The sequence below is a fragment of the Echiichthys vipera genome (genome assembly GCF_963691815.1).
Source record: "Echiichthys vipera genome assembly, contig: SCAFFOLD_73, whole genome shotgun sequence".
Classification (NCBI taxonomy): Eukaryota; Metazoa; Chordata; class Actinopteri; order Perciformes; family Trachinidae; genus Echiichthys; species Echiichthys vipera.
In genome coordinates, this window is record NW_028154825.1 from 85001 (window position 1) to 99701 (window position 14701).

Here is a 14701-nt window from a genome sequence, read left to right on the forward strand (position 1 = left end):
CATGTGTTAAAGTGTCCTAGGAGCCTAAACGTGTGTTAAAGTGTCCTCTAGGAGCATAAACGTGTGCTAAAGTGTCCTCTAGGAGCATAAACATGTGTTAAAGTGTCCTCTAGGAGCCTAAACGTGTGTTAAAGTGTCCTCTAGGAGCCTAAACGTGTGCTAAAGTGTCCTCTAGGAGCCTAAACGTGTGCTAAAGTGTCCTCTAGGAGCATAAACGTGTGTTAAAGTGTCCTCTAGGGGCATAAACGTGTGCTAAAGTGTCCTCTAGGAGCATAAACGTGCGTTAAAGTGTCCTCTAGGAGCATAAACGTGCGTTAAAGTGTCCTCTAGGAGCATAAACGTGTGTTAAAGTGTCCTCTAGGAGCATAAACGTGTGTTAAAGTGTCCTCTAGGAGCATAAACGTGTGTTAAAGTGTTCTCTAGGAGCATAAACGTGTGTTAAAGTGTCCTAGGAGCATAAACGTGTGCTAAAGTGTCCTCTAGGAGTATAAACGTGTGTTAAAGTGTCCTCTAGGAGCATAAACGTGTGTTAAAGTGTCCTCTAGGAGCATAAACGTGTGCTAAAGTGTCCTCTAGGAGCATAAACGTGTGCTAAAGTGTCCTCTAGGAGCATAAACGTGTGTTAAAGTGTCCTCTAGGAGCATAAACGTGTGTTAAAGTGTCCTCTAGGAGCATAAACGTGTGTTAAAGTGTCCTCTAGGAGCATAAACGTGTGCTAAAGTGTCCTCTAGGAGCATAAACGTGTGTTAAAGTGTCCTCTAGGAGCATAAACGTGTGTTAAAGTGTCCTCTAGGAGCATAAACGTGTGCTAAAGTGTCCTCTAGGAGCATAAACGTGTGTTAAAGTGTCCTCTAGGAGCATAAACGTGTGTTAAAGTGTCCTCTAGGAGCATAAACGTGTGCTAAAGTGTCCTCTAGGAGCATAAACGTGTGCTAAAGTGTCCTCTAGGAGCATAAACGTGTGTTAAAGTGTCCTCTAGGAGCATAAACGTGTGTTAAAGTGTCCTCTAGGAGCATAAACGTGTGTTAAAGTGTCCTCTAGGAGCATAAACGTGTGCTAAAGTGTCCTCTAGGAGCGTAAACGTTGGTTAAAGTGAACTCTAAGAGCATAAACGTGTGTTAAAGTGTCCTCTAGGAGCATAAACGTGTGCTAAAGTGTCCTCTAGGAGCGTAAACGTTGGTTAAAGTGAACTCTAAGAGCCTGAGTTAAGGTGGAATTATCTACGGCTGAGTTAAGGTGGAATGATCTGAGACCAGTAACCTTCAGGAGCTCATCGGTCTCGCCGCCATGATTGAAGACGGTCTCCGTGAGCGGCGTTCATCACCCTCGGTAACGCCAGGTCCACTCAGGTCTCCCTGGACCCGGTCACCAGCGCTCCTGGCGTTCCTGCTCACGCCCGTGTAAACCCGTTTCCTGTCCGGGAGGAAGTGGAAGAAAAACGCTGACTCGTGTTTTCGTCGTGTTTTTCGCTTTAATCATAATTTTTAAATCAGTGAAGAAAAATTAAACTTTCCTGTTTTTAAATAAAAATGAAACCATGACGACGACGCTGGAGACGAACTCCTCACAGCTCAACAGGAAACAGGAAACACTCGTTTTCACTGTCAAAATAAAAGACTACAGTTTGAAATCAGCTCCTTCAAAGTAAAACAGACTCGTCTGTGACTGTCGTCATCTTTGGTCCGAGCTCCCGGGTCTCCTGCTCGGCGGCCATCTTTGGTCCGAGCCCCCGGGTCTCCTGCTCGGCGGCCATCTTTGGTCCGAGCTCCCGGGTCTCCTGCTCGGCGGCCATCTTTGGTCCGAGCTCCCCGGTCTCCTGCTCGGCGGCCATCTTTGGTCCGAGCTCCCGGGTCTCCTGCTCGGCGGCCATCTTTGGTCCGAGCTCCCGGGTCTCCTGACTCTGCAGCAGCCAATCAGCATGAAGCTCAGCAGGAGGACACAGCTGACGTCATCACAGCGACGCAAAGAGGGAACACGTTTAAATGTTTAGAGACAGTTTAGTTTAGAGACAGTCACCTGTACGTTGGGCTGGGTCTATGTCATGGAGTCACCTGTGCGTTGGGCTGGGTCTATGTCATGGAGTCACCTGTACGTTGGGCTGGGTCTATGTCATGGAGTCACCTGTACGTTGGGCTGGGTCTATGTCATGGAGTCACCTGTGCGTTGGGCTGGGTCTATGTCATGGAGTCACCTGTGCGTTGGGCTGGGTCTATGTCATGGAGTCACCTGTGCGTTGGGCTGGGTCTATGTCATGGAGTCACCTGTACGTTGGGCTGGGTCTATGTCATGGAGTCACCTGTGCGTTGGGCTGGGTCTATGTCATGGAGTCACCTGTGCGTTGGGCTGGGTCTATGTCATGGAGTCACCTGTGCGTTGGGCTGGGTCTATGTCATGGAGTCACCTGTACGTTGGGCTGGGTCTATGTCATGGAGTCACCTGTGCGTTGGGAATACCTGTGCTTTCTGGTCTTCGTCTGTGACTAATTCCTGGACCTTCTCCAGGAACGCCACCGTGGTCTCCAGCACGGCCACCATGTCGACGCGTCGGCCGTGGATCGACGGCAGCAGCTGGCGCAGCGTGTTGCAGCTCTGCGTGATGCGTTTCCTGTCAGAGACGCGTCGCGTGAGGACAACGTTCACTTTCACAGCAGAGGTCCAGGAGTTAGTCAGTACCTGCGGTGTCTCTCCAGGAAGACGCGGCTGCTGCTCTTCATCGTCCTCTGACCTTCATCGTCCTCCTCAGGTGAGGCCGCCGTCAGAGCGCCGGAGTCGATGGTGGACAGGATCTGATCTGCAGGACCAGGACCGGGACCTGGACCAGGACCAGAACCTGGACCTGGACTAGGTCTGCTCATCTCCATCCTGAACCTGGTCCCTCTGAGTCCAGAGCAGAAAACAAACGTGTTGAAACCATTAAAGAAACTTTAGTTCTGTTCCACTCCCCCGTCACAGGCCCAGACCCCCGTCACAGGCCCAGACCCCCGTCACAGGCCCAGACCCCCGTCACAGGCGCAGACCCCGGTCACAGGCCCAGACCCCCGTCACAGGCCCAGACCCCCGTCACAGGCCCAGACCCCGGTCACAGGCCCAGACCCCGGTCACAGGCGCAGACCCCGTCACAGGCCCAGACCCCGGTCACAGGCCCAGACCCCGGTCACAGGCCCAGACCCCGGTCACAGGCCCAGACCCCGGTCACAGGCGCAGACCCAGGTCACAGGCGCAGACCCAGGTCACAGGCCCAGACCCCCGTCACAGGCGCAGACCCCCGTCACAGGCCCAGACCCCGGTCACAGGCCCAGACCCCGGATCACAGGCCCAGACCCCGGATCACAGGCGCAGACCCCGGTCACAGGCGCAGACCCCGGCCACAGGCCCAGACCCCCGTCACAGGCCCAGACCCCGGTCACAGGCCCAGACCCCGGTCACAGGCGCAGACCCCCGTCACAGGCCCAGACCCCCGTCACAGGCCCAGACCCCGGTCACAGGCCCAGACCCCGGTCACAGGCCCAGACCCCGGTCACAGGCCCAGACCCCGGTCACAGGCCCAGACCCAGGTCACAGGCCCAGACCCCGGTCACAGGCGCAGACCCCCGTCACAGGCCCAGACCCCCGTCACAGGCCCAGACCCCGGTCACAGGCCCAGACCCCCGTCACAGGCCCAGACCCCGTCACAGGCCCAGACCCCGGTCACAGGACAATAAAACACTCACGGGCGTTCAGACACTTTAGTAAATAAAGGAAACTCACCAGGTGAACAGGTGAAACAGGTGAACAGGTGAACAGGTGAAACAGGAGCACAGGTGAAACAGGTGAACAGGTGAAACAGGTGCTCAGGTGAAACAGGAGAACAGGTGAAACAGGAGCTCAGGTGAAACAGGTGAACAGGTGAAACAGGAGCTCAGGTGAAACAGGTGAACAGGTGAAACAGGAGCTCAGGTGAAACAGGTGCTCAGGTGAAACAGGAGCTCAGGTGAAACAGGTGAACAGGTGAAACAGGAGCTCAGGTGAAACAGGTGAACAGGTGAAACAGGAGCTCAGGTGAAACAGGAGCTCAGGTGAACAGGTGAAACAGGAGCTCAGGTGAAACAGGTGAACAGGTGAAACAGGTGAACAGGTGAAACAGGAGCTCAGGTGAAACAGGAGCTCAGGTGAAACAGGAGCTCAGGTGAAACAGGAGCTCAGGTGAACAGGTGAAACAGGAGCTCAGGTGAAACAGGTGAACAGGTGAACAGGTGAACAGGTGAAACAGGTGCTCAGGTGAAACAGGAGCTCAGGTGAAACAGGTGTTTCGTCGTCGCTCCTAATTTTTCTGGTTTCAATGAAAAGTTCATAAAAAACGTTTCAAAAATGTTCTTCTTTATTAAAAATCAAACTTTATTCAAAGGTTCATAATAAAAAAAACACAGGAAGAGGAACAGGAACAGGAAGAGGAACAGGAAGAGGAACAGGAACAGGAAGAGGAAGAGGAACAGGAAGAGGAACAGGTCACATGCGGCAGGTGTCGTGAAACGCCTCCAGGGTCCGGAAGTCTCGCCACGTCGGAGGAAGTCCGTCCTGAAGGAAGCGACCACAGCGCTGACACGGGGACTGGAAGAGCTTAATGTAGCTGCGCAGCCAGGTCTGAGGAGAGAGGTGAGACAGGTGAGAGACAGACAGGTGCGAGACAGACAGGTGAGAGACAGACAGGTGAGACAGGTGAGAGAGAGACAGGTGAGAGAGAGACAGGTGAGACAGGTGAGAGAGAGACAGGTGAGACAGGTGAGAGAGAGACAGGTGAGACAGGTGAGAGAGAGACAGGTGAGAGAGAGACAGGTGAGAGACAGACGGGTGAGACAGGTGAGAGACAGACAGGTGAGAGACAGACAGGTGAGAGAGAGACAGGTGAGACAGGTGAGAGAGAGACAGGTGAGACAGGTGAGAGAGAGACAGGTGAGAGAGAGACAGGTGAGAGAGAGACAGGTGAGACAGGTGAGAGAGAGACAGGTGAGAGAGAGACAGGTGAGACAGGTGAGAGAGAGACAGGTGAGAGACAGACAGGTGAGAGACAGACGGGTGAGACAGGTGCGAGACAGACAGGTGCGAGACAGACAGGTGAGAGACAGACAGGTGAGAGACAGACAGGTGAGACAGGTGAGACAGGTGAGAGGGAGACAGGTGAGAGACAGACAGGTGAGAGACAGACAGGTGCGAGACAGACAGGTGAGAGACAGACAGGTGAGAGACAGACAGGTGAGAGGGAGACAGATGGTTACCATGAAGGACCGGACCACCACGTCGGGCATCTGGGGGAGCTGGTAGTGCAGCAGGGCGGTGGTGGCGTGGTCCGTTACCTAGCAACAACACAACCAATGAGAGCGCTGCACACGGGTCTCAGGTGAGTTCAGAGGACAGGTGAGTCTTACCTTCTGGAACACCTGGAACTGAGACTTGGTCCAGATGTCCAGCTGTGGGGGACAGACAGACAGGTTACCATGGAGACAGGCAGACAGACAGGTTACCATGGAGACCGGCAGGTGCGACCTCACCTTCCCGTCTTCGCTGTAAACGTTCTCGTTGAATCCTCGAACGACGGTTCTGTCAATGAACAAGGAACGCATCACCACGATCGCCTTCAACACCTTCCCCAGGGTCACCTGAGAGTGAGACAGGTGAGAGAGGTGAGACAGGTGGGAGAGGTGAGACAGGTGAGAGACAGGTGGGAGGGAGGGAGGTGAGACAGGTGGGAGAGGTGAGAGAGGTGAGACAGGTGGGAGACAGGTGGGAGAGGTGAGAGAGGTGAGACAGGTGGGAGAGAGGTGAGACAGGTGAGAGACAGGTGGGAGGGAGGGAGGTAAGACAGGTGAGAGGGAGAGACAGGTGGGAGAGGTTAGACAGTTGAGAGACAGGTGGGAGGGAGGGAGGTGAGACAGGTGAGAGGGAGAGACAGGTGGGAGAGGTGAGAGAGGTGAGACAGTTGAGAGAAAGGTGGGAGAGGTGAGAGGGAGGTGAGACAGGGGAGAGGTGGGAGACAGGTGAGACAGGTGGGAGAGGTGAGATAGGTGGGAGACAGGTGAGAGAGAGGTGAGACAGGTGAGAGAGAGGTGAGACAGGGGAGAGAGGTGAGACAGGTGAGACAGGTGAGAGGGAGGTGAGACAGGGGAGAGGTGGGAGACAGGTGAGACAGGTGGGAGAGGTGAGACAGGGGTGAGAGGTGAGAGAGGTGGGAGAGAGGTGAGACAGGTGAGAGGAGGGGGGTTGGAGAGGTGGGAGAGAGGTGAGACAGGGGAGAGAGGTGAGACAGGTGGGAGAGAGGTGAGACAGGTGAGAGGCAGAGACAGGTGGGAGAGGTGAGGGAGGTGAGACAGGTGAGAGACAAGTGGGAGAGGTGAGACAGGTGAGAGGGAGAGACAGGTGGGGGAGGTGAGAGGGGGGAGAGACAGGTGGGGGAGGTGAGAGGGAGGTGAGACAGGTGAGAGACAAGTGGGAGAGGTGAGACAGGTGAGAGGGAGGTGGGAGAGGTGGGAGAGGTGAGACAGGGGAGAGAGGTGAGACAGGTGAGAGACAGGTGAGAGGGAGGTGAGACAGGGGAGAGAGGTGAGACAGGTGAGAGACAGGTGAGACAGGTGAGAGACAGGTGAGACAGGGGAGAGGGGTGAGACAGGGGAGAGACGTGAGACAGGTGGGAGACAGGTGAGACAGGGGAGAGAGGTGAGACAGGGGAGAGAGGTGAGACAGGTGAGAGACAGGTGAGACAGGTGAGAGGGAGGTGAGACAGGGGAGAGAGGTGAGACAGGTGAGAGACAGGTGAGAGACAGGTGAGAGGGGTGAGACAGGGGAGAGACGTGAGACAGGGGAGAGAGGTGAGAGGGAAGTGAGACAGGGGAGAGGTGGGAGACAGGTGAGACAGGTGGGAGAGGTGAGACAGGTGGGAGAGAGGTGAGACAGGTGAGAGGAGGGAGGTTGGAGAGGTGGGAGAGAGGTGAGACAGGTGAGAGGAGGGAGGTTGGAGAGGTGGGAGAGAGGTGAGACAGGTGGGAGAGGTGGGAGACAGGTGAGACAAGTGGGAGAGGTGAGACAGGTGAGAGAGGTGAGACAGGTGAGAGACAGGTGAGACAGGTGGGAGAGAGGTGAGACACGGGAGAGAGGTGAGACAGGTGAGAGAGAGGTGAGAGACAGGTGAGACAGGTGGGAGAGGTGAGACAGGTGAGAGAGGTGAGACAGGTGAGAGACAGGTGAGACAGGTGGGAGAGAGGTGAGACAGGGGAGAGAGGTGAGACAGGTGAGAGAGAGGTGAGAGACAGGTGGGAGAGGTAAGACAGGTGGGAGAGGTAAGACAGGTGGGAGGTGAGACAGGTGGGAGGGAGAGAGGTGAGACAGGTGGGAGGGAGAGACATGTGAGAGGTAGGGGGGTGAGACAGGTGAGAGACAGGTGGGAGAAGTGAGGTTGAGACAGGTGGGAGAGGTGAGACAGGTGAGAGGCAGGTGGGAGACAGGTGAGAGGGAGAGACAGGTGAGAGGTGAGAGAGGTGGGAGAGGTGAGAGGGAGGGAGGTGAGACAGGTGAGAGGGAGACAGGTGATAACAATAATGCGAACGATGATGATGTCACCAGTGTGAACAACAATATGGATGATGTCACCAGTGTGAACAATAACAACAATAACAATAAGGATGATGTCACCAGCAGAACGGCGGACGTCCCGTTGGGCCTGAACAGCTCGATGGTCATATCAGGAAACATGCGGCCGATCCGAGAGATGACATCATCCACGTACCTGAAACAAGATGGCTGCCTGAGTGACTGAAACAAGATGGCTGCCTGAGTATGACTGAAACAAGATGGCTGCCTGAGAATGACTGAAACAAGATGGCTGCCTGAGTATGACTGACACAATATGGCTGCCTGAGTATGACTGAAACAAGATGGCTGCCTGAGTATGACTGAAACAAGATGGCTGCCTGAGTATGACTGACACAAGATGGCTGCCTGAGTATGACTGAAACAAGATGGCTGCCTGAGTATGACTGACACAAGATGGCTGCCTGAGTATGACTGAAACAAGATGGCTGCCTGAGTATGACTGAAACAAGATGGCTGCCTGAGTATGACTGACACAAGATGGCCGCCTGAGTATGACTGAAACAAGATGGCTGCCTGAGTATGACTGACACAATATGGCCGCCTGAGTATGACTGAAACAAGATGGCCGCCTGAGTATGACTGAAACAAGATGGCTGCCTGAGTGACTGAAACAAGATGGCTGCCTGAGTATGACTGAAACAAGATGGCTGCCTGAGTATGACTGACACAATATGGCCGCCTGAGTATGACTGACACAAGATGGCTGCCTGAGTGACTGAAACAAGATGGCTGCCTGAGTATGACTGAAACAAGATGGCTGCCTGAGTATGACTGAAACAAGATGGCCGCCTGAGTATGACTGAAACAAGATGGCCGCCTGAGTATGACTGAAACAAGATGGCCACCTGAGTGACTGAAAAAAAATGGCCACCTGAGTATGACTGAAACAAGATGGCCGCCTGTTTTTAAAACAAACTAGTTCAAAGTTCTGTTTTCAAAATGTTGCTGCAAGCTTTTATTTTGAAAAACACAGCTTTTATTTTGACAGTTCAACACTGAAACTGCGTCAGATTTAAACCAGTTTCCATCAGAACTGACCCCTAACCCCTAAACCCTGACCCCTAAACCCTGACCCCTAACCCCTAAACCCTGACCCCTAACCCCTGACCCCTAACCCCTAAACCCTGACCCCTAAACCCTGACCCCTAAACCCTAAACCCTGACCCCTAAACCCTAAACCCTGACCCCTAAACCCTGACCCCTAACCCCTAAACCCTGACCCCTAACCCCTGACCCCTAACCCCTAAACCCTGACCCCTAAACCCTGACCCCTAACCCCTAAACCCTGACCCCTAACCCCTGACCCCTAACCCCTAAACCCTGACCCCTAAACCCTAAACCCTGACCCCTAAACCCTGACCCCTAACCCCTAAACCCTGACCCCTAACCCCTAAACCCTGACCCCTAAACCCTGACCCCTAAACCCTGACCCCTAAACCCTGACCCCTAACCCCTAAACCCTGACCCCTAAACCCTGACCCCTAAACCCTGACCCCTAACCCCTAAACCCTGACCCCTAAACCCTGACCCCTAACCCTAAACCCTAACCCCTGAACCCTGACCCCTGAACCCTAACCCCTAAACCTGACCCCTAACCCTGACCCCCTAACCCCTGAACCCCTGACCCCTAACACTGACCCCTAACCCTGACCCCTAAACCCTGACCCTGACCCCTAAACCCTGACCCTAACCCCTAAACCCTGACCCCTAACCCCTAAACCCTGACCCCTAAACCCTGACCCCTAACCCCTGACCCCTAACCCTGACCCCTAACCCCTGACCCCTAAACCCTGACCCCTAAACCCTGACCCTTAACCCCTGACCCCTAACCCTGACCCCTAAACCCTGACCCCTAAACCCTGACCCCTGACCCTGACCCCTAAACCCTGACCCCTGACCCCTAACCCCTGACCCCTAACCCTGACCCCTAAACCCTGACCCCTAACCCTGACCCCTAAACCCTGACCCCTAACCCCTGACCCCTGACCCCTAACCCTGACCCCTAAACCCTGACCCCTAAACCCTGACCCCTAAACCCTGACCCCTAAACCCTGACCCCTAAACCCGGACCCCGTATATATAGTATAGTGTGACTCACTGGGGGGGCAGGACCAGGGTGCTGGGTTGGACTTTGGGTCGTCTCTTGGCTGAAGCTCCCATCTGATTGGCCGATCGTTTGAGGGACTGTTGATTCAACAAGCTGGAGGCCAGACCAGCGTGATACTGCAACTACACACACACACACACACACACACACACACACACACACACACACACACACACACACACACACACACACACACACACACACACACACACACACACACACACACACACACACACACACACACACACACACACACACACACACACACACACACACACACACACACACACACACACACACACACACACACACACACACACACACACACACACACACACAGGGATCATCGTCAACATCTCTGACAGAAGTCACTGAGGAAGGAAACAAGTCCACAGAGGCAAAGCCCCAGGATCCATGAGCTGCATCCACACATGCTGAAAGCTCTGGGTCTGGAGCTGGTCCCCTGAGACCTGATCCAGGACCAGAGGCTGGAGCTGCTGCCCCTGAGACCTGATCCAGGATCAGAGGCTGGAGCTGCTGCCCCTGAGACCTGATCCAGGATCAGAGGCTGGAGCTGCTGCCCCTGAGACCTGATCCAGGACCAGAGGCTGGAGCTGCTGCCCCTGAGACCTGATCCAGGATCAGAGGCTGGAGCTGCTGCCCCTGAGACCTGATCCAGGATCAGAGGCTGGAGCTGCTGCCCCTGAGACCTGATCCAGGATCAGAGGCTGGAGCTGCTGCCCCTGAGACCTGATCCAGGATCAGAGGCTGGAGCTGCTGCCCCCTGAGACCTGATCCAGGATCAGAGGCTGGAGCTGCTGCCCCTGAGACCTGGTCCAGGATCAGAGGCTGGAGCTGGTGCCCCTGAGACCTGATCCAGGATCAGAGGCTGGAGCTGCTGCCCCTGAGACCTGATCCAGGATCAGAGGCTGGAGCTGCTGCCCCTGAGACCTGATCCAGGATCAGAGGCTGGAGCTGCTGCCCCCTGAGACCTGATCCAGGATCAGAGGCTGGAGCTGCTGCCCCTGAGACCTGGTCCAGGATCAGAGGCTGGAGCTGGTCCCCTGAGACCTGATCCAGGATCAGAGGCTGGAACTGGTCCCCTGAGACCTGATCCAGGATCAGAGGCTGGAGCTGCTGCCCCTGAGACCTGATCCAGGACCAGAGGCTGGAGCTGCTGCCCCTGAGACCTGATCCAGGACCAGAGGCTGGAGCTGCTGCCCCTGAGACCTGATCCAGGACCAGAGGCTGGAACTGGTCCCCTGAGACCTGATCCAGGACCAGAGGCTGGAGCTGCTGCCCCTGAGACCTGATCCAGGATCAGAGGCTGGAGCTGCTGCCCCTGAGACCTGATCCAGGATCAGAGGCTGGAGCTGCTGCCCCTGAGACCTGATCCAGGATCAGAGGCTGGAGCTGCTGCCCCTGAGACCTGATCCAGGATCAGAGGCTGGAGCTGCTGCCCCTGAGACCTGATCCAGGACCAGAGGCTGGAGCTGCTGCCCCTGAGACCTGATCCAGGATCAGAGGCTGGAGCTGCTGCCCCTGAGACCTGATCCAGGACCAGGGTGTGATAATGCTGACGTACCTTGTTGGACCACTTGTACGCCTGCAGCAGCTGAGAGTAAAGTGGAGTCTTGTCCTGAACTGGATCCAGACTCAACAGGCCGCTGTTATGGAGCGGGTGGGACTCGGACGGGCGACCCACTAGACCACTGAGCCGCTCCAGCTCACTGAGAGACAGACAGGTGAGAGACAGACAGGTGAGAGACAGACAGGTGAGAGACAGACAGGTGAGAGACAGACAGGTGAGACAGACAGGTGAGAGACAGACAGGTGAGAGACAGACAGGTGAGAGACAGACAGGTGAGAGACAGACAGGTGAGAGACAGACAGGTGAGAGACAGACAGGTGAGAGAGACAGACAGGTGAGAGACAGACAGGTGGATCATATATATTATAGCGAATATTAACAGAATAAAAATAAACTAATATATTTAAATGTAAACATGAGGCGTACTTGAGGTCCCGGTTGACCGCCTGCAGGTTGGTTCATATATGTGTAAATATTAACACATATATAAATATATAAACATAAATATTCACACATATATAAACAGTATAAACATATATATTTATATATAAACACATATATTTATATTTACTTGAGGTCCCGGTTGACCGCCTGCAGGTTGGTTCATATTTATATATATATTAAAACATATATGTAAATATATAAACATAAATATAAACATATATAAATATAAATATTTATATATAAACAGATGTAAACATGTATATATTTACTTCAGGTCCCGGTTGACCGCCTGCAGGTTGGTTTATATATGTGTGAATATTAACACATATATAAACTTATATAAACATAAATATTAACATATATAAACAGTTTAAACATATATATTTATATATAAACAGATGTATATTTACTTCAGGTCCCGGTTGACCGCCTGCAGGTTGGTTCATATTTATATGTGAATATTAACATATTTAAACTTATATAAACATAAATATATGTAAATATAAACAGTATAAAAATATATATTTATATATAAACATGTACAGTATATATTTACTTGAGGTCCCGATTGACCGCCTGCAGGTTGGTTCATATTTATATTAATATAAACACATATATATAAATATATAAACATAAATATATAAACATAAATATTAGCATATATAAACACATATATAAACAGTATAAACACATATATTTATATATAAACAGATGTATATTTACTTCAGGTCCCGGTTGACCGCCTGCAGGTTGGTTCATATATATGTAAATATTAACACATATATATAAATATATAAACATAAATATTAACATATATAAACAGTATAAACATATATATTTATATATAAACAGATGTAAACATGAGGCGTACTTGAGGTCCCGGTTGACCGCCTGCAGGTTGGTTCATATATATTATATATTAACACATATATAAACTTATATAAACATAAATATTAACATATATAAAGTGTATAAACATATTTATTTATATATAAACAGATGTATGTTTACTTGAGGTCCCGGTTGACCGCCTGCAGGTTGGTTCATATTTATATATATATTAAAACATATATGTAAATATATAAACATAAATATAAACATATATAAATATAAATATTTATATATAAACAGATGTAAACATGTATATATTTACTTCAGGTCCCGGTTGACCGCCTGCAGGTTGGTTCATATTTATATAAATATAAACACATATATAAACTTATATAAACATAAATATTAACATATATAAACAGTTTAAACATATTTATTTATATATAAACAGATGTATATTTACTTCAGGTCCCGGTTGACCGCCTGCAGGTTGGTTCATATTTATATGTGAATATTAACATATTTAAACTTATATAAACATAAATATATGTAAATATAAACAGTATAAAAATATATATTTATATATAAACATGTACAGTATATATTTACTTGAGGTCCCGATTGACCGCCTGCAGGTTGGTTCATATTTATATTAATATTAACACATATATATAAATATATAAACATAAATATATAAACATAAATATTAGCATATATAAACACATATATAAACAGTATAAACACATATATTTATATATAAACAGATGTATATTTACTTGAGGTCCCGATTGACCGCCTGCAGGTTGGTTCATATTTATATTAATATTAACACATATGTAAATATATAAACATAAATATATAAACATAAATATTAGCATATATAAACACATATATAAACAGTATAAACACATATATTTATATATAAACATATATATTTACTTCAGGTCCCGGTTGACCGCCTGCAGGTTGGTTCATATATATGTAAATATTAACACATATATATAAATATATAAACATAAATATTAACATATATAAACAGTATAAACATATATATTTATATATAAACAGATGTAAACATGAGGCGTACTTGAGGTCCCGGTTGACCGCCTGCAGGTTGGTTCATATATATATTAATATTAACATATATGTAAACTTATATAAACATAAATATATGTAAATATAAACAGTATAAACATATATATTTATATATAAACAGATGTAAACATGTATATATTTACTTGAGGTCCGGTTGACCGCCTGCAGGTTGGTTCATATTTATATATTAATATTAACACATATATAAATATATAAACATAAATATTAGCATATATAAACAGTATAAACATATATATTTATATATAAACAGATATAAACATGGGGCGTACTTGAGGTCCCGGTTGACCGCCTGCAGGTTGGTTCATATTTATATAAATATTAACACATATATAAATATATAAACATAAATATATAAACATAAATATTAACATATATAAACAGTTTAAACATATATATTTATATATAAACAGATGTAAACATGTATATATTTACTTGAGGTCCCGGTTGACCGCCTGCAGGTTGGTTCATATTTATATATTAATATTAACACATATATAAACTTATATAAACATAAATATAAACATATATAAACAGTTTAAACATATATATTTATATATAAACAGATGAGGCGTACTTGAGGTCCCGGTTGACCGCCTGCAGGTTGTCCTGGAACTCGGAGATGAAGCCCTTCTCGCGGCCCTCCAGCGTGTCGCGGTTCTTCATGCCGTCCTTCAGGGACTCGAACACGCGGCTCACGCTGGAGCGCAGCGCCTGGATCCCGTTGATCGCGTGAGAGAAAGCGTCGAGATTCACTCCGACGGTGACCGCGTCCGCCATCTTGGATCCGCGTCTGCTCCCTCTGCGCGCGCTGATGACGACACAGGCGAGCGCCGATGACGACACAGGCGAGCGCCGATGACGACACAGGCGAGCGCTGATGCCGACACAGGCGAGCGCTGATGACGACACAGGCGAGCGCTGATGACGACACAGGCGAGCGCTGATGCCGACACAGGCGAGCGCTGATGACGTCACAGGGCACCGGCGTTCACA

General features: G+C 50.0%; 1 protein-coding gene across 1 annotated transcript; it reads right to left on the minus strand.

Annotated features, from left to right (window-relative positions):
• Positions 1-4349: 4349 nt before the first annotated feature.
• On the minus strand, positions 4350-14491 carry med27 (mediator complex subunit 27). Its single transcript, XM_083940912.1, has 8 exons — positions 14283-14491; positions 11312-11456; positions 9718-9848; positions 7659-7752; positions 5525-5632; positions 5402-5443; positions 5252-5329; positions 4350-4619 (listed from the first exon to the last, which is right to left on the minus strand). The coding sequence occupies exons 1-8, from the start codon at positions 14483-14485 to the stop codon at positions 4485-4487; spliced, it is 936 nt and encodes a 311-aa protein (XP_083797038.1). The 5' UTR covers positions 14486-14491; the 3' UTR covers positions 4350-4484.
• Positions 14492-14701: the final 210 nt, after the last annotated feature.